Source organism: Protopterus annectens, chromosome 12.part0, assembly GCF_019279795.1.
Source record: "Protopterus annectens isolate FY-2018-M chromosome 12.part0, PAN1.0, whole genome shotgun sequence".
NCBI lineage: Eukaryota > Metazoa > Chordata > Ceratodontiformes > Protopteridae > Protopterus > Protopterus annectens.
Window position 1 is genome coordinate 18,682,784 of NC_056746.1, and position 20,784 is coordinate 18,703,567.

At 36.9% G+C, this 20,784-nt stretch overlaps 1 protein-coding gene across 3 annotated transcripts in view; it reads left to right on the forward strand.

Annotated features, from left to right (window-relative positions):
• LOC122817317 overlaps positions 1 to 20,784 on the forward strand; it is a 322,631-nt gene that overhangs the window by 221,724 nt on the left and 80,123 nt on the right. For all 3 annotated transcript variants that reach the window (XM_044090537.1, XM_044090538.1, XM_044090539.1), the window contains one exon: positions 2,676 to 2,845. In XM_044090537.1, coding sequence (XP_043946472.1) covers positions 2,676 to 2,845 — 170 coding nt within the window. The remainder of the gene's footprint in view (positions 1 to 2,675; positions 2,846 to 20,784) is intronic.

Below are 20,784 nucleotides of genomic sequence, written 5' to 3' on the forward strand. Positions count from 1 at the left end.
CTGACTTTCTCTCTAAATATACCATAAGCATGTTTTTCCCTCACTTCGTATTGCATTTCCTATTTATATTAGACTGACTTACCTTTAATTTCTCTACAAGCTATCTAAAATTTCTATAAATATTAAATGATTGTCATATGTCTTGTATCGATTCTTAACCAATGTTTTTATATTATGTCTAATCTGTTAAAATTATTTAAACTACAAACGTTTTTGTTTCATTTTTGAAGATTGTAAAATTATTGTTCTTAAAATGTTTTGTAATAATTTGGTGCTTTTCTTCCTGGGCATTCACTGAAACTGGGCAGTTGGACTTTTCTGGTAATCAATTGTCAGTAATTAAAAGAAACAAATACATTTAGATAATTGATCTCCAATGACTGAACATTTATTAGTTTCATATAATTAAAGACATTTGGTATCAATGCTATTTTATTTATATCAGAGAATGTATATGCTGAAGCAAGTTAGGTTAATTTTTATGATTACTTATAGCCATGCATGTCTGTCTTTATCGCATAGCTGCTTTAGCGTGCATATTTGGTGATAACTGCATGAATACATAATGCTTTCAGCTTCAAAAAAAAGGAAAATCACAATCAAAGAAAAGAGTGTAAATGCCTAATGACTTACATGTATAGTAGAACTGCCTTTGTAATGCTTCCTAATGCCTTATTAGGCCCTTTTCCATACATACACAGAAGAAACAGCTGCTTGGTTCTGCACAAGTGGTTCAATAAAGTAGTTATGCTGATTTGTAGCCTGACAACAAAGAATATAGGTGTACTGACTGTGGTATTGCCTGTGGTATTGCATCTTTTAACCATCTTGTAAAAATGCAGATTAGTGGCTTGTTTCTCTTAAGCTATAACAATGAAAAATTAGGTACATCAAAAGGGAAACCAAACCTTGCAGCAAATTAAAATTTATTCCTTATATCCCAGCAGTGGATCTCATTTATGGTTTAACCAGAAGTAAAAAAAAAAAAATGTAAACTGCTATCTGATAAGAAGACATGTCCTTGTTGTCAGACAGTGCTGTTACATATAGCATTATTTTCTTCCAGACCTTATATTTGTCTCCATTCCCCTGCCAACTGTCAGTTGTTTTCTGATGAGCCTCCTCAGTTTCTATATTACAAAAAGAAGACTGAGCTTTCCTAGTGCAGGTCCATATAGGCAGTGACAGGGATATCTAATGTCCTTTTTCTAATATCCTGTTTTGTACTCCTAACCCTGAACATTAAGATGAGGCAATGCTGCCAAATCAGCATATGGAGAATTCTTTGTATACCCATGGAGTCTCCTCAGTAGGCCTCCTGTAATAACCATTACAGCAGTCCAGACCAGATCCTTAGCCTCCATAAGAATATAAAGTGTAGCAGTAAAGCTTTTACAGTCTCCCCAAGATGACCCCTAGCTACATCCCCTTCAGTCTCCACCTCCATCACTCCCCAAACTGAGTATCTGGCTTCAAACTTGCAGTTACCAGAAATGCAGACATGAATTATCTCTCTACATTTGTTAGCATTACATTTAATGCTTTAGTTATGATGTTGATTGATATAAAGTTCATGGTAACAGACTAACAGTGATGATGATGATGATGATGCTAAGAGTTGCAAATTCTGTGACTCATAAGTGGATGTCCTTGAATGGCAAGACTGAATGTAAGAAAATGGGGACCTCAGAAACAGGAAGATAGTGAAGCTGCAATCCTTGTTTCTTAGAGCATTCCCTATTTTTGAGGTATGACAATCTCAGAGTTCATATACATAAGTAAGAGGGATGTATGGATGCAGAGTGGCTTGCCAATTGAAAAAAAAAATAACTTTAAAGAGAACACCAATTGTTGACATTCTCTTTTAGTTTTGCCATGGATGTCTAGTCATTGCATAGACCCATTCAAATATGCACCTACTGACAATGTAGTATCATCAGTAAACTTGCTCGTGTGTCTTTGGAATATGGGTATAAAGCACAGACCCCAGCAGAAATCCATGCAGTCAAGGAGAGAAAATGCAAATTCCACACAGAAATCACCAAAACATAGACTCAGACCAAGCCTTGCAATGATGAACACTGTGCTATCATGGAACCTTAAAACAGACCAACAATGATGACCTCTATGCATGCCCCATATTATTCCATTCCGTGGATAAACTATGGTAATGAGCGTAATGAACTTGGTAGAGGATCCTTACTTTATCATTATTTGGGTACTCTTTTCAAAAAAGCAAATTCTGGAGAATATTCATGTTATAATCATGTGGTACAATTTCTTTTAACATAATTTAAGAACAGTATGGTTATAAGGTCCATTCAGATTTATTACTTTGCTGCAACCACTAATGTTAAACTTTTAGTCCAGACATCTGATGCAAAAAAAAAAACATTGCTAGCATCTACAATATTACTGAACTGACTATGACATAGACTACTACCCACTTTTTAATGATACTTTTTCTAATGTTCCACATAATTCTGGCTTCCTATATGTTTCAGTGTAGGACCTGTAGTGTTTATGGTACTCACTTATTAAGACATGATCATTTATTTCAGAATTAAAAGCACCACAATTCCTTCCATTTTATACTTTTAAATAAAATCAACATATAAAATATGCCTCTCCTGTGCTTCTTATCCATTGGCAGAAATATTTTTTCTTTTTCCTAGTGTGGTATCCAGAGTGCATAGATGTGGCAGAAAACGGGCATGGATTGGTTAGCATTACCTTTGACTTAGCTCCATGTCACCTTCAAATCTTCAAGTATGTTGTGCTTTATGGAGAACTCCTTCCATGTCAAGAGACGCCACATGAGTTCAAGAAAATTATGATTTCTATGGTAAGTGCAGATTGTTCTTTTTTTACATCTTAAGCCAGCAGCCATATGCAGCATCAGAATGTAATCTCTCAGAATGGAATCTTCAAGCCTACCGCATATCGCTTGAACAGCACAATGACCAGTGTACAGCCAGAAAGTATTCCAGGGTCTGCTGTGTCAAAACAGTGATGGTTTGTAGAGAAGATATGCAAATATCATGGCAAGGATTTGTTAATACCAATAAAACTAAGGATTACAAATAACTTCCCAAAGTCTTGCTGAGTGGATTATTCAATCAGCAAATGTCAACATAACTGAAAATGTGAACACACAAAGACCACCACCATGTAAAAACTAAGAAATATGTTTTTGTCATAGGTTTAACTTTTCTGCAGTTTTAATGTCCCTGCATCACTCTAAATATGTACTATTTACTTTCTGGATTAAACCCAAAAGTAGCCTAAATGGAGGCTGTCAGACTGATGCAATTTGATTTCGCAATTAAGATATTTATTTCTCCCATTCAATTCTATGTGAAAAACAGATTGCTCTGGGGTAAGAATAACATTAACTGCAGGAATCTCTCTCCCCCATTTTGGGGTGAGAGTACTGTCATTTCATACTTTTTCATTGATGCTTGTAAAAATAACAGTTGCCTTTTGTAATGATACTTTTATTTTTGCTAGTGACTATCTCTTACCCAGCATTTTAAGGTACATTTAAATGTTAAGTTTGAAAGACTGGCTCCCCCCTCTACCTCCATTCCAGCCATTATAAACTGATGGGATGTGACTACACTGAGATTGTGTATCAAGATTACATAGATGTGTCCTGGAGCTCCAAGTTCAGATGAGTCCATGAAGCCCAGGATTTTGATGCCAGATTGCTAATGTAGATTCGATCTCTGTTTGATTATTCGTTATATCTTATGATGGCTAGATGACTATTTTTTTTATATAATGCACTATATAACATTACCATGGAACAGTGTTATCCTTTGTCTTTTCAACCCAGTGCTGTCATTTACTGAGAATATAAACAAGACTGTTGGTAAAACCAAAGGACTACTCAGAACCAGCTATAGAGTAGAGAGTCTTCAAAAGCCAGGACAGTGTTTGGTAAATATGTGCTAGTAGCAGTCCTTGTATATACAGTCGCAGTTATCTCACCCCCCCCACACGCGCACACACACACACACACACACTCACACACACACACACACACACACACACATACGCACACACACACACACACACACACACAACACACACACACACACAAAGTTGAGGGTACTGCAGGGAGCATAAAACAGTATTTGTAGTTTACTGCTAACCCACCCAGGAAAGACCACCTCTGCATGTCTCTGAAGAAAGATGGCTCTTCATTATCCACAGAGGAAAGCTTTTGTTAGCATGCCAGCCTACAAGGTTAATATTGCTGATGTGCTGCCCTTCTTTAGCAAGTGAACTTGTGCTAAAGTATAATTATGGAGTTTTGCTCTCTTCCTCAGCTTTTTACGTAACATTCCTCAGCTTTTTACCAACCATTTTCACAGAAATGTAATTCCAAAGCATTTTGTCTGTTCCCTTTTAAAACATGGAGTTCTTACTGTTGTACATAAGGACATGTACTTGTCAAGGACAACTCGATACTAAGCTGAAATCTCATTTGATAGTCAAGTGTGCAAGAGTAAGTGATACAACGTCTCTCCGCTTACTATCTCTCACTGTTTTTTAGCAATAAGTATTATTGCACATTACCAGCTGTTTTCTGACTCCCAGTTCAAGCAGTAACTTGCATTATACCACCTTGGGGAGGGAAGGAGGAACTTTAGGTGTAAGCTTTAGTGTATATTACATGGATGGGTATGCACTGCTTCTGCAACTCTGATCCACGCAACCCTCTTTAAACACTCTGCTCAGTGAGCGAGACAGAATGTGGGGCAGAAGCTACTATTACTCTGCCAGAGCAATCTGCTAATTTGTTTATTGCAAAGGCAGCAAGCAATACATAAGATCCATGACAGTTGTACAGCATGCAGCACAAGCTATGTTATAGATAGGACTACAGGCAGAATGCTAAATGGAACCATTTGCATGTGCATTTTATACTTTGCAGGGACTCTCAATGTCTTGTTCTAGATGCTCGAAGTTAATACATCGCTATTTCCTACATACAAAGCATTTTCAAAATACTGACTATACTATGGACTGACTTTATTCTATGTGATTAATATGTCTAATTTTGTTAGTTTATAATGGCATCCATAGCAGAAGTACAAGACCCATAACAACAAGTCCTGTAACTCTAAACAGAAATCCATGAATAACAAGGCATTACAGCTAATACTGAAACTCACTAATATTTGGCCTGAACCACGCAGAATGGGATGGTGTTGCTCCAACACCCCTGATATATATATATATATATATATATATATATATATATATATATATGTGTGTGTGTGTGTGTGTGTGTGTGTGTGTGTGTTTATATATATATATATATATATATATATATATACATATCTACAGTATATATATAGAGAGATCAGATATCTATCCATATCTATACATACATATATATATATATATATATATATATACACACACACACACACACACACACACACACACACACACACACACACACTCACCGACACACACACACACACACACACACACACACACACACACACACACACACACACACACACACACACACACAGACACACACACACACACACACACACACACACAACAACAACAACAACAACAACAAATCCCAAGAAGGAAGCAGTGATGAAACCATGAAATGAACATGAATAAAAACACTGTGATATGCAGCAGAGATAAATACTACTGGTTTAATAACTCTTAAAACACAATAAAAACAAATGTAAATGCTTTCACTGACTATATCAGCTTCATCAGACCATAAAACAAATTACAAAAACTCAGATAAATACCTCTAAGCCATTCAGATTCCACCAATAGGCTCAATACAAACTAGTCTACTACTCTTTAAATTACTAAATATTCACTTTATCTGAACAGCCCTCTAGCTTTAAGGGCTGGTCTTAAAGAGACCCTTCCATTTAAAACCTTGCACTTAACCACCTGTAGTTGCAGTATGCATATCCAGTAAAGCTTCCTACTGTCAGTCTTACTGGAGACGCCACCCAACCTCTTATCTTCTGGTATAGTCTCAATTACCATGAAGCTAAAATTATGTTTGCTTGTAGTATCTACAACACATTTAACCAGCAGGTTCTTCTCACCTGAATGCCTAATACATCTAGCATGCTCTCTGACCCTTTCCATCAATGTTCTTTCTGTCTTGCCAGTATAAAAACTTTGGAAAATATTACACTGGGTTAGATAAACTAAATTTTTAGTCTGATAAATAACACATTAAATGTATACACTTCCCCTCTAACAGGATGTTTAAAACTATTACTTTTGCTAATAAAGCTGCAAAAATTACACCTTTCACAAGGGAAGGTACCTTTAGCAGAATTGGGATCAGGCTTCTTCTGGTCCATAACATAACAGACACTTAAGGGATTTCTTATTCTTAAAATTAAATCTTGGTTCTGTACCTATAACACCCTGTAAGTCTTTGACATTAAAATGTGCCAGTTCTGTTTTATAGCCTCACACACTGATATAGTGTTATTAGAAAAATACAAGGAAATCTTAGCACCTGGAACACATTCTCCATCTTGTCCATTCTTACTCCCCTTACCGCTAGCTTCTGAGAAGTAAGTTCTAGCTGACAACTTTTGCAAATCCATCAACTTGTTCAAGTCAAAATTAATTTATTGTTCTTTATACCCTCTCTCTCTTAACTCTTCCTTCATATCACTCAGGGCCACTTCAACATCAGCTGTGTTGTTATACAATCTGGATATCCTCATACCTCGTCCCCTAATAATATTCTTAAACACATGTCAAGGATGATGACTGTCTATGCAGGATATGAGTCCTGTAGGTATTCTTCCTATACCTACTCATGATAATCTGGTTGAACTCCCCTCTTTCTAATTTAACATCCAAAAAACTGATGACTTTAGAGGAGATCTGTGTAGCAAAATCCAAATAACTAGTGGTACTATACAGATATTCAACAAACTTCCCAAACATTTCTGCTGTACAGTTCCATAGGAGAAAGGTATCATCCACAAACCTCATATAGAATTTTATGTAAGGGACATACTCATTATTGTTCAGTACTAACTCACTCTCCCATTCCGCTAAAACAGTGTTGGCATAGCTATTCGCACAGGGTGTCCCCATGGTCACCCCTGTGTATTGCCTATAGCATCTATCACTAAACATAAACACATTTTGTAATATCATTTATAGAAACAGACAAATCAAATCTATATGTTTCATGTCATACCCGCTGTTACATACTAAAAATGTTTTAGCCATTGCCACCCCTCCCTGGTTAGAAATCATGGTAAATAGCGAACAAACATCCATGGTAATGAGCAAATCCTCTTCTCTCAGAGGTTCTCTAGCACAAGAAGAGAACAAATCAGATAGAAATTGTTTAGTGTCAGTCAAAACATTGGCTACTTCTCTAATCACCGTTCTTAAAAACTTTTCCACATAAATTGACATTGGCTCAGTGAGCCACCCCTGTCCAGATACTATGGGTCTGAATGGTGGATTAAGTTCATCTTAGTGAATCTTCAGTAAGCCTTGGAAAACAGGTATCACAGGCTTATTAACAACCAAGTATTTAACGAGATCTTCTGAGACATTCCTTCCTAACAAACAATCTTGTAGAGTAGAATTAACACCACTAATAATATTATACACTCTCATCAAATCAAGCATCTCATAAGTCTGAGGATCACTAAGCATATTAACGGTGGTCATTCTATAAAACTCAGTGTCCATTATAAGTATAGACCCGCCGTTATCTGCTGGCGGATGGAAATGTTATCATCTCATTGTAATGCATTTAATATCAACATCTAAGTTTTCCTTAAATTAAAACATTTGTTTTTGTCCTTAACATCACTACAGCTGTGTCATATCATACTCACTTGCATTGCAAAACACTTCTAGACTGGCATTTAAAACAGGATTATATTCACTTGTTTTTTTAAACAAATCAGCACCTTGTTCACCAGAAAAAACAGTCTATAACTGAAAGTTTGTTGCAAAAAGTTTAATGTCTAGCATAGTTTGTCCCAAATCCATTCCTTTTGCAGGGGCAAATGATAACTTTTTGTGTACTATATTGTGTACTAATGTACTATACCTTTTTTCCAAATCCATTTTAGGGAATGCATCATTTTATCCTCTTGTGAATTCAACCGTCTCTTCCAACCACGGCTTTTGGAATGATTCCTTTGTCTTGTCCCTTTTCCTGATAGGTAGAGGAAGTGTATCAAAACCCAGCAAGATTTCTACTCTGTTGGTTTTAGGACACACATCTGGCTGTCTCTGCTCTGTTCCCCTAACACCCGGAACTGGGTGCTAAACAGGCAAGCCATTCTATTGATTGAAAGTAGTAGAGGCCTCTCCAATCATTCATTCCTCAGCGTGATGAATATTCAGCTAATTCAGTTGGTCCTCAGCTCTGGAAGATCCGCCAATGTCTTTCTCACCATCAGCTCCTTGGCCAATAGAACGAGCTCGATTTCTTCCAAGACAAAAGATGACCTTGTCTAAAATCGGCTAAATCTATTTTCTTGTTTTTATGTTGCTGCAAACATATTCCATACCAGGACACTGCATCAGTTAATTTATTCAGTCATGCTGATACAAAATCAGCTGGAAATTAATCAAACAGCTGTTGCTGAAGTTTTTTCATTCTCTCAACCAGCATTGCCTCTCTTGGCTTGAAATATTCAATTAATACATTCAAATACCCAAAGCTAATTTCTAAGTTAAGTTTCTGCCACTGTTTTAGCAAATCTATTTGAGTAGTTCTATAAGAAGGCATCATTAACACACGCGTGCCTCAATGTATAATTTTAAAATGCAAGTAAGCCTCAAAATGCAAGCACTGCCACTGTAAATGTATGAGTTCATATAAGTCATTTTCAAGTTGCTTAGAAACTGCATAAAAACTATCTTCCTAACTTTCCAAACTGTGTTGCCTGTCACTACCTCCTAAAGTTTTACATCCTTACCTCATTGTAATTCCCTAAACAAAAAAAACTACTACTTACTGAATTAACCTGATGTAATTTTCCTAATGAAAATCTTTTATTTCTGTATTATGTAACATCTATTTGAATTGTGCAATATGGGTTTGTACTATACAAAATATGTATTTAACATTTAATTGAAACATATATTATAGATTTGTGCTCTTTCTGTACTATGTATTTGTATTTCTCTGGAGCTTTTCTCCCCAGCACTCCATTGAAAATGGGCTCCTTGTAGCCCAATGGACTATCCTAGAAAACAAACTGCAAATAAATAAATAATAAATGACAGCAGGGGATTTCTGTCCATATACAGCAACTTATGTAACCAGGCTTTGTCCTTATTCATGCCCGTTTTCTCTAGGTTAAAGTCCATTTCCAAATTCAGCTCCAGTCCCTCTGCCATATCTATCTCCAAAGTGAGAAAGACAATCAAAAATAAAAAACAAATTCCAAGGAGGTAGCACAGTGATGAAACCATAACATGAACAAGAATAAAAACTCACAAAAAAAATACAAACAAATGTAAGCACTTTCACTGACTATACCAGCTTCATCAGATCATAAAACAAGTTACAAAAATTCAGATAAATACCCCCCAAGGCGTTCAGATTCCACCAATAGGCTCATTGCAAACTAGTCCTGTGTACTCTGTTAATTAATAAATATTCACTTCATTTGAACAGCCTTCTTCTTTAAGGGCTGATCTTAAAGAGACCCTCCCATTTAAACCCTTGCACTTATCCACATGCAATTGCAATATCCATTAAAACTCCCTACTCTTTTTGGAGATGTCACCCAACCTCTGATCTTCTGGTATAGTCTCAATTACCATAAAGCTAAAATTATGTTTACTGGTACTATCTATAACATGTTTAGCCAGTGAATTCTTCTCACCTGACTGCCTAATACATCTAGCATGCTCTCTGACCCTTTCCATCAATGTCCTGGTCATTTTGCCAATATAAAAACGTTGGCAAGTATTACACTGGGCAAAATAGACTAAATTCTTAGTCTGACAACTAGCTAATGCATCAAATCTATGCACTTTCCCTGTAACAGGATATTTAAAACTATTACTTTAACTAATAAAGATACAAACATTACACCTTCCACAAGGGAAGGTGCCTTTAGCAGAATTGGGATCAGACTTCTTCACTGGTCCATAGCATAATAGGCACTTAAAGGATTTCTTATTCATGAAAATAAATCTTGGTGCTGTCCCTATAAAATCCAGTAAGTCTTTGTCTGGCATTAAAATATCTAGAGCCAGGGTGGCTAGCCCTACAGTGGTAATTCTTCCACAGCACTCACTCTTGATGCCTGAAACTCAAATGTACGTCATTATTTAGTGACTTCATTCCTCAGATCATCCTCGTAACTTGCCAGAAAACCACAAAGGTTATGAGGAACAGACCAAAAGTATGAGCCAAAAATCTGGACATTCTGCGAACATCTGGACAGTTTTGAGAGGTATGCACCAAGGAGAGTTTACTGTGATTGCAGGGCTCACAAAAAGCAGTACAAGTGGCAAGACATAAGTGCTTATTTTTGTTAGAGCAGAAAAAGAAGCCCTCATACTCAAGTGCCATTGATATGTAGCAGGAATCTCACACAGTTGAGAGGTTGAGAAGTCAACAATCATTGTAATCACCAAAAAGAACATTCACCAAGGTGGGTTCACAAAAATGACCATCACAGAGATGGCAGTCACTCAAATGCCATGTAGCTATGTATGTGTGTGTGTGTATGTGTGTGTATGTATATATATATATATATATATATATATATATATATATATATATATATATATATATAATTAATCCAAGGAGACACTGGAGATGGGACATATAATAAAATACAGGTTTATTTTCAAAAGTCAAAGAAAATCAAACTCATAGCCCATGTGGCTTAAAATCCAAACACAATACACAGTATTTTAGGCTGTTTTTATCAAAGATTCACAGTCCTCATGGCCTCTCAAGGATCCAGTTTGTCTTAAATCCAAAGTCCATGGCTGCTGACTTCTCCTAGCCACTGTTTCCAGTTCTGTAAGCAAGCACTTTCTCAAGCTAGATTAACCACAACTAGGGTCTCCTATTCCACAATCCCTGGGTCCTCCTTCAAATGATCCTCCAGGACTGAAACTACCCACCCTGGTTTGCTGCTTGCAACCACCTTATCTGCAGCCTTGACTGTCAATTAAAATCTTGTTATCTAGTTAACTGCCATGAGAATATTCCCATGATCCATACTACAGTACATGCAGTATCCTTAATGGCACCTCACATGTTTTCCAGTCAACATGTTATAGTCACAATATATGCAGACACGCACACATGCATACACATACCTACATATGTGTATATATTTTTGTAACCGTTTGAAATGTTGAGACTCACAATATTGAATCCCAGAATGTAAAGACTGAATGATCAAAAATGAAGATTAATACATATACGAAGTCCAAGATTGACATTTGTCAGAATATTCTTTCACTTAGTTTTGTCTATCTCAGAGTTGGCAAATGTAAGTTGGATATTGGGTGGGCTTTCCCCCATATCTGGAGGTGCAAAGGGGCAATGCTCCCCTGCAAAAGAAAAAAGAAACAAGTTTAAAGAAGAAAATTATGTGCAACATTTGCTGTTCTCCAGTATTTTTCCTGTGTTTTTTCGGCAATATGAGCATCAACAATTTGTTAGCCAGCCGTGTGTGTGTGTGTGTGTGTGTGTGTGTGTGTGTGTGTGTGTGTGTGTGTGTGTGTGTGTGTGTGTGTGTGTGTGTGTGTGTGTGTGTGTGTGTGTCTGTAATATCGTGAATATGGTTCTGAGTTTAGATACACATATGCATTTCACTGAAGCTCATTTTGTCAAATCACTAATCATTGAAAATGTATTGAGAACTCATTTCATTGAAAACATATTCATTGAATCATAATTCAGAGAAAACTAGAAATTTGTAGACAATCACTTCTTTTGCTGTAGTTTGTATTCACTATGTGTGTGTGTGTTTCATGGATGTGCAACTATGGAGTTAGTATATTAAATTAAGGGGATTGTGGAGGTGCAGGGGGCTTATTCCTCCCAAAACAAAAAGTTTTAAGGTGTATTTACTCTACACAAAATTTTCTGTGAGATATGACTCCACAAAATGAGTTTTCAATGATTTCTGATTTAACAAAATGACATTTAATGAAATTTCAATGTTATGAAGTAGACCCATATATATATATATATATATATATATATATATATATATATGGGTGTACTTTTGAAGAACGAAAGTTCCCTACATCAAACTTCAAAAGTACACCCACACTAACACAAAAGTGCACTTCCACGAAAGTGCACTCTCGCGAACCCGCTAGACGAATGGGCTAGCAGTCACAGACCTTAGGGTTAGGGCACGGGTTAGGGTAAGGGGATAGTTAGTAGGGCTATCTCCTTACCTTGCCCTGCGCCATAACCCTAAGGTCTGTGACTATCGCACCACAGTGGAGTACATAGCCTGTTTCTCAATGTCCTCCATTGTGGTGCAGTAGGTTCGGTCTAGTGAGCTTAAGCGGAACTGCACTTTCATTGAAGTGCACTTTTGCTTAAGTGGGGATGTACTATCCCATTTCGAAAAAGTGAATTTTCATTGTAGGAAAGTACACCCATATATATAGATAAGATAGATATATAGATATAGATATGTTTCTATCACAAAATCAATCATCCCCCTGCAGAGCCAGATCCTGATCAAATGGGACTCTAGGCAGGGTAATGGGCCAGCCCCCCACTTCCCATAACCATTACAGTAACCTATTACTTGTCCCTCTATCCATAATTACCATAAACACTGTTCAAACCTGTCAGTGTTCATATTATTTTCTTCTTTACTTTTACAGTGATTACAGAAATGAAGTGTACCTGGGTCCCAGGCTGTTTTCAAAGCATGGGTCCCACTGCATTATATTTAGGACTCTGCATAAATGGATGTGTTCTTTGATTCACCTTCCTGATTGTTATATTTCTCAATAGTGACCAAAGTCATAAATTTCAAATTTGTTTCATACAAACACACTGTAGCCAAAGTATTCCAACCTAAGTGCACTAACCTGTTCAACAAAAAAGGTAAATAAAAAGAATTCACATAGACATGCACACCAGTCCTACAACTCCAGATTACAGATGGTTTAAAAATGGCCAGATGATTAGAGTATAAGGTATTTTCATCCACAGAGATCCCATCCATCACAAGCAGTTATAGCCTCCCCTTATTATTATGAAGAAATAAATTACTAGTTTTGGATGAACTACATGAAACCTTATAAAGATTAATACATCACATCATAAGATCCAGCCATATCATCGTCATCATCGACCTCCTTTTTCCCATTTTCTACATGGGGACAAAGTATCATGTCAACTGTTGCCATTTCTTTCTCTATTCAATGCCACCCTCCTTACCTTCTTCATCACTCATGTCTGACTGTTGCTGGTGTTCTCTCACAGAATCTATCCACCTATTTGCTGTATGCCCTTATTTCCTCTTGCTTTCTTTCTATATGTGATTTCATCTCTATCAAAAGACCAGTTACCAGTGGCATACCACAGGGTTCTGTGATGGGCCCCTTATTGTTCAGAATTTATTTTCCAGAAGTCCAGACAAACTCGGATGGCCTGTGGCTGACTAAATTCACTGATGACTTCAAATTGGGAGAAATCATTGAGTCCCCCAACAATGTTAATATACTGCAGACAGGATTAATGCAGACAAATGACTGGTGTCAAAGCCACACATTAAAGCTAAATGCAAAAAATATATTATTATTCCCTTTGGGAAAGCTGACATCCCTGATAGTTACATTATAGACAGCACCCCCTAAGTGTAAACCCTGCAGTATGTGATCTGGGTACTCAGGTTGATAGCAACCTAAACTTTGATCACCATGTATCCATGGCAGTAAGGAAATCCTTCTATGTGGAACATCTTGTAAGTAAAGACATCACATCTAGATCTAAGGATGTTATAATTCCATTATACCTGCCCCACATCAGACCAATAATTTAGTACAATGCTCCCTTTTACATGTACTTCACCAGCCATCTGTAACAGAGAGGCCACAGAGGTTTCTCATCAAGAAATTACAGGGTACACAGAACAAGTCTTACATGGAAAGACTGAAAGCTCTGTCACTGTATTTGTCTCCTACAGGATGCTAAGGGGTGACCTGTTCCTGGCTTACAGAGCAGTCTCTGACCCAGCCCTGATGGAAATGCTACATATTCGTAAATCAAACTGCATGAGGGTCACTCACTCCAGGGATCTTAACCTAGTCTCTGACATGAACAGGTCATGCTGAAGAGATAGATACATCTCCCAGAGACTGCCACTTCTCTGGAACAAGCTTCCAGTTGATGAGAAACAGAGCACCTCCCTGGCCTTCTACAAACCTAACCTAAATCAATGAATGAGTGGCATCCATGTCCCTCCTGGACAGAAGAAGTCATTATTAACTATAGACCCTTACCTCTGTGAACTTCACTCACCTAACCACTGACAACTGGGGCAACTCGATATAAATATGGCTAGGCTTGTAAGGGATCAAGGGCCATTAGATTAGTAAACTTCTATAAACCTATGAACAGTTGTGCATATGATCTATTGAGCAGAATTCATCTCTCTCTCTCTCTACATACATATATATATATATATATATATATATATATATATGTATATATACATATATATATATATATATATGTATATATACACACACACACACACACACACACACACACACACACACACACACACATAGGTTCATAGGTTTTTACTAGGCTAACAACCACAAGAGCCTTTTTAAGCCTAGCCATGCATCCTAAATCTCTATCAAGTTCTGATACCCTTGATAAGTTTAAGCAAGGGCTTGGGAGATGAAACATTTACAATCTAGGACCTGAGAGATGAACCATTTACAGATTGCCTGTGTCCATTAGAGACATAGGTGCCAAACCAGGGATGAATTTCCTGTCCCCCATCCAATTGTCCAAGTTGCACTTGAATTGGGTTAGGGAGGAACTCTGCTTCACAAAGTTGGGAAGCCTGTTCCAGAGATTGGATAATCTCTTGGATACATACCTGTATCTCCAGCAGGTCCTATTTATGTCACAGGCAAGGTTCAAGTCCTTAGAATGGGTAATTCTGGTGCTGTTTGTTTTTCAGAGATGCAGGAGGTGCATCAGAGTACAATCTGACAATACTCTTTATGTCAGGCATAGATCTCCCCTCAAAAGTCTGTGGGAGACAGAATTCAGGGATAGAGCCTTGAGGCAATCTGCTTAGGACATTTTACTTAAGCTCTTTATTCTTTTAGTGAGGAACCTCTGTGGACATTCCAAAGTTGGATATGCCTGGTTAGGTACATACCAAAGGGGACATTGTACTCAATGACAGGTCTGATGAATGCCGAACACAGTGTAACAATGGCTTCCTTGGACCTAGATGCCATACCTTTGTTTATAAGTTCTGCAACATAGAATGATTTCCTCACTTCTGTAGACACATGATGGGGAACGGCTAAATTACTATCTATGTGCATCCCTAAGTCCCTGACTACTGGGTCATCTCTAAGGGGTGTGTTGTCAATATGATAGTTACCAGGGATGGATGACTTCCCAAAGGATACTATTATGCATTTCTTGACATTAAGTTTTAGTCCATGACACCAGTGGTTTGTTTGTGACAGCCCCTCCTAGAGAACATTTGTGTCAGTGTAGGATTCAATGACAGCTCCTGATTTGCAATCATCTGCAAATTTAGTCAGCCAGAGACCACTGACATTGGCTCTGACTTCAAAGAAGTAAATGCCAAAAAAGGAGGGGTCCAAGGACTGATCTCTGAGAGATCCCACTTGTAACTGGCCTCTTTGTAGAGGTGTAATCCCCAGCTCTAACTTCCTGGGTCCTGTCTGTGAGCTAGTTGGCTATGTACCAGGTGACATACAAGTTTGCACCTAACCTCTTGAGTTTGTCAACAATGCCTGAGTGGGGTATTGTGTCAAATGCCTTGCCCAGGTCAAGGTAGGCAGTGTCAACCATTTTGCCCTCATCCATTGCTTTGGTGACCTTCTCAAAGAAGTCCACCAGACTGAGTAGGCATGATCTACCCTTGACTAAACTGGGTTGAGTCCAGTGTCTGGAGGTTTACTGTATCACTATTGATCATTTCCGTGATAATTCTTCCCATGGCTTTACATACAAGACTAGTGAGACTTATGGCTCTGTAGTCTCCAGGGTCCAGAGATGGCCCTCATTTGTGCAGTGGGATAACTGTTGTTGTTCTCCATTCATGAGGCATGATGCCTGTTTGGAGGTTATGATTAAATAGCAATTCCAGAGTCCCTGATAGGTCATGTGCAGCGCTCTCCCATATTAGTGAGGACCAGATCCAGTATGGCTGCACCCCTGGTTGGTGTATTGACTATCTGGTTCAGGACGTTAGTGTTTACAAAATCCAGGAATCTCTGTGCCTATACATTTGGTGTTGTATAGGATCTCCAGTTAATAGTGGGGTAATTAAAGTTGCCCATGAATATGGTATTGGGTTGAATGGTTAATGTTTTGAATAAGTTTAGATACATAGTATGGGTTTCCTGTGTCATAGAGGAGGACCTATAGCTGGCAAGGAAGTAATATTGGATTTTGCCTATGGTGATTTGAACATGGAGCAGCTCAAGTGCATTGTCCTGTTTGACCAGTCTTGAAGTATATTTAGTTTTGATGTAAACAGAGACACCACCACCTTTAGTCCCTGTCTGTGTAGCAGCTGGTCTAAATGTGTGGAAGGCATTATAACCTTGCACTGTTGGTGTACTCTCCACAGCTTTAAACAAGGTCTCAATGACCGCATATATATATATATATATATATATATATATATATATATAGCTTATCACTGATGAAACTTACATCTTAATCTATAACAATACCATAACAATATTGGCTCTTAGCCGTAAAAACTGTTTTCCTTTTATCCAACTATACTGATATTTAAATAAAATCATTACTGTCAAATGCTTAATATTAAAACGATCTGTTTTGCTGTTGAAAGTCTATGTCATAATGCTAACACTAAGGTAAACAATAAATAGTTGCTATTAATGACAGTAAATGCATATGAGCGTTCATCACAAAGTTAATGCTCTTGTTTTTAATATAGGTAAGATGGCAATATTTTCATTGAGCCCTGGTGGGCACATAGCATTAAGTCTAAATTGCCATTTAATTTCTAAGTTTTCTACTGGCTACACAGAGATTAAAGGACAGGACAGCTGAACACACAAGAGCAGTTAGAATTAGAAATCAGCACAATGAACTTTACATACATAGTACATCATGTATCAATTTATTTATTTTTTTTTTGTTATAGATAGGGTATTTCCATGTGAGAGAGGGGCTGATTCTAAGTTAAAATTAGAAAACTTCATCATCACATACACCAAGAAAGAGTTCATGCATATCTTATGCAGAGAAAAAAACAAGAAAATCAATACAAATGTCATTTGCACTAGGTGTATCATAAAAAATATACCATAACACATCTCATAACTAACTCTATTACAGCTTTCTCTTCTCTTTACATATTTTAAAGCAAATTTTTCCTTGCAATATTCCAATGTAATGTTCAACCATGAGCCCATAAAAGCCATCATCATCTATTCCAGCTATATCAATAGCTGGAGAAAGTGTCTGAAGTTTCCATGAATTGTCCCCTAGTTTGGATGTGTTAAAACCGCAGTGGATTTCAGTCAGGGTTCACTGCAATGTAGTTTAAGTGTAGCACTACAGACCCTAAATATTGATTTTCATTTGCTTCACATCATTCTACATGGAAAATGTGTATTCTAAAAAGACTGCTACATGTTTGTGAAAAGCAGCAACTGTTTTTAATAGTAAGCTGAAGTCTGCATGTAAGCAGCCAAATGAAGGTATATCAGCTTAGACTGCAGTTGTGTTTTATTCATTAAACCAAACTTTTTTAAATGAAACTACACTCACATTGTAACTTTTAATTTATTTTAACGTTTGTAAAGTTTCATATATTGCAGTGAGATACGTTAAATTAGTCAGTGCTTTGAGTAGTGTCCCACTATGTCACTATAATGGAAAATGGTGTCATAGTCTGCGTCCAATTAGAATGTGCCATAAGACAACAATGGAGAAGGGAGATGTGATAGCCATTAAAGTCTGATAAGCTACAGCACAAAAGAAAACTACAGAGCCTTTTATGAAATAAGATATTTTACCTGGAAAACATTTAAGTTGCATAGTAGGCTGTTTAGACAAAAAGTGGTAGCAATTATTTCAGACTGGTGGTTGGTAAATACAAATTGTATAAGATTGTCACAACAGCATAACACTCATGTGTAGCCAAAAACTCCATGTATTTAGCTCCTATTGCAATACAGGGGAAGTTACAGTCAAATCAATATATCTAAAGCTAAAAAAAAAAACATTATTAAAGAAGTAATATGAAAATGTCACCTAAGCAGCAAGCCCTCTGCCAGTAGTTGATTGTGATTATGAGCAGCTGTACGTCCAAAATGGCACATGTGGATGCAATATTTTGAGAAATGTATGACTGCAATAAATGTAACTGGGGCAATAGACCTACATACAAGTTTACAAATGTCTGGTGAAAATGAATATGGCATACTCAATATATTAATAAAACATAAAACAATACGGCTACCACAGCTGTAAACAGCTATAAACTTTTAATAAAACAATATAAAATACAAACACGAGTGCTTTTGCATTGAAATAATGTTTCTTCAGATCTATCAACAGTTAAAAACAATGCATCTTTTAAAGTAAACTCACCCAATCAATATTCATTACAATTCTTTCAATAAAACTAACATCTTTGTCTCCGCCACTTAAGGGCTGGTTTTAACAGTATGCATCCATTCAAACCTGTATACTTATCGGCTTGTAACCTAAGTATCCATTCCATTTCAGCTCTGTCAAATTTATTAAATCCCCACTTCAACTAATTGGATATATTGCAACACTTTAAAATAAAAAGTATGTCCATTATTCTCAAATATATGTTTAACCAAAGCATTCCTTAAATTCCAGGTTCTTATATCATATAGATGCCTCATAATTCTGCTTTTAGCATCTTGTTGGTCTTCCCAACATAAAAACAAATACAGGCATCACATATAGCCAAACAGTCAGCATATTTCTTTGGTTTAAATACAAAGTTATATACAGGATGCTGAACAATCTGTTCTTAAGAAATGGTAAAGCAAGCTCGACTGTAACGACATGCATATGTCCCTGTCTTAATCTGATCCCTTCTATTTGTAATTCTCTTATCACTATTACACTATTATTATTTTATTTGTTCCTAGGCCGTTGTTTTTTTCTCATTTGATATTCAATATATTAACAGCTAAAACAGATATGTATTCATATATAAAGCCAAGTAAGCTAATTATTTTCTCTGAGAAGGGTATATTAGACCAGGTTAAGAATAATGGCAAGAACTACAGTTACAAATGCTAAAAATGAAATCAAAACATAGATAATGCAAAACTGTATAAGTGCTAAACTAACAAGGAGAGCTCTCAGATAACCTGAATAGCTGACTATAAATGGAAAACTTGTCACTGTATGGCAACACCATTGAAATGTATAAACAGCAAGCCAAGAGTGTTCAGCACACATACAAGGACAATATAAATACAGAGATACGTAATATGGCAAGTAGACTTTCATTTAAAGAATGTACAAAATCCAAAAGTTGAACACACACACATCCCAAAATAATTCCATCTGTAAGAATTATATGGTTATTTTTTTTTATAAAAATGCAAATACAGGCAAAGGAATGCTGTGTCATTTTGTCTCACGTTTCTACAGATCAAACTTACAAGATCTGTTCAGATCTGCATTAAGCTACTAAATATCAAACACTAGAAAAGCCAAAAAGTCACAAAACAAAGCAAGCCAATATTTAATAACTTATTGAGAACAAGGACACTTTATTAATCACATCATTAAATTGTTTTATATGTATGGGTCCTATGAAATATTTCCACTCTAGCGATGGTCAACATCTGTGTAGCTGACAAAATATGGTCGATTACACAGATAGTCAACATGTGTACGAAACTGCACATTTCTAGGAGTGTTTTGTTTAATTTCAGTACTCCTATATATATATATATATATATTTATACATACACCATACTAACATAACACACACACACACACACACACACACACATATATATATATATATATATATATATATATATATATATATATATATATATGGGTCTACTGTATATAATCGAAAACTCACATTTTCGAAAAGAAACAGTAGACCCATGGTTACGTGAAAGTGCACTTCACTGAAAGTGCACTTTTGCGAACACCACTTGAGCGAATGGTTATGGATCTTAGGGTTAGGGTTAAGGATAGTGGATAGCTAGTAGGACTATCCACTATCCTTAACCCAAGTCCTAACCCTAAGGTCCATGACTACCGCACCACAGTGGAGGAAATTGTATGTCCTCCACGGTGCAGTAGTCACAGACCTATGTCCTCCACTGTGGTGCAGTAGTCACAGACCTTAGGGTTAGGGCTTGGGTTAAGGATAGTGGATACCTACTAGGGCTATCCACTATACTTAACCCAAGCCCTAACCCTAAGGTCTGTGACTACCGCACCCAGTGGAGGACATTGCCCATTCATTCTAGTGGTGTTCGCGAAAGTGCACTTTCGGTGAA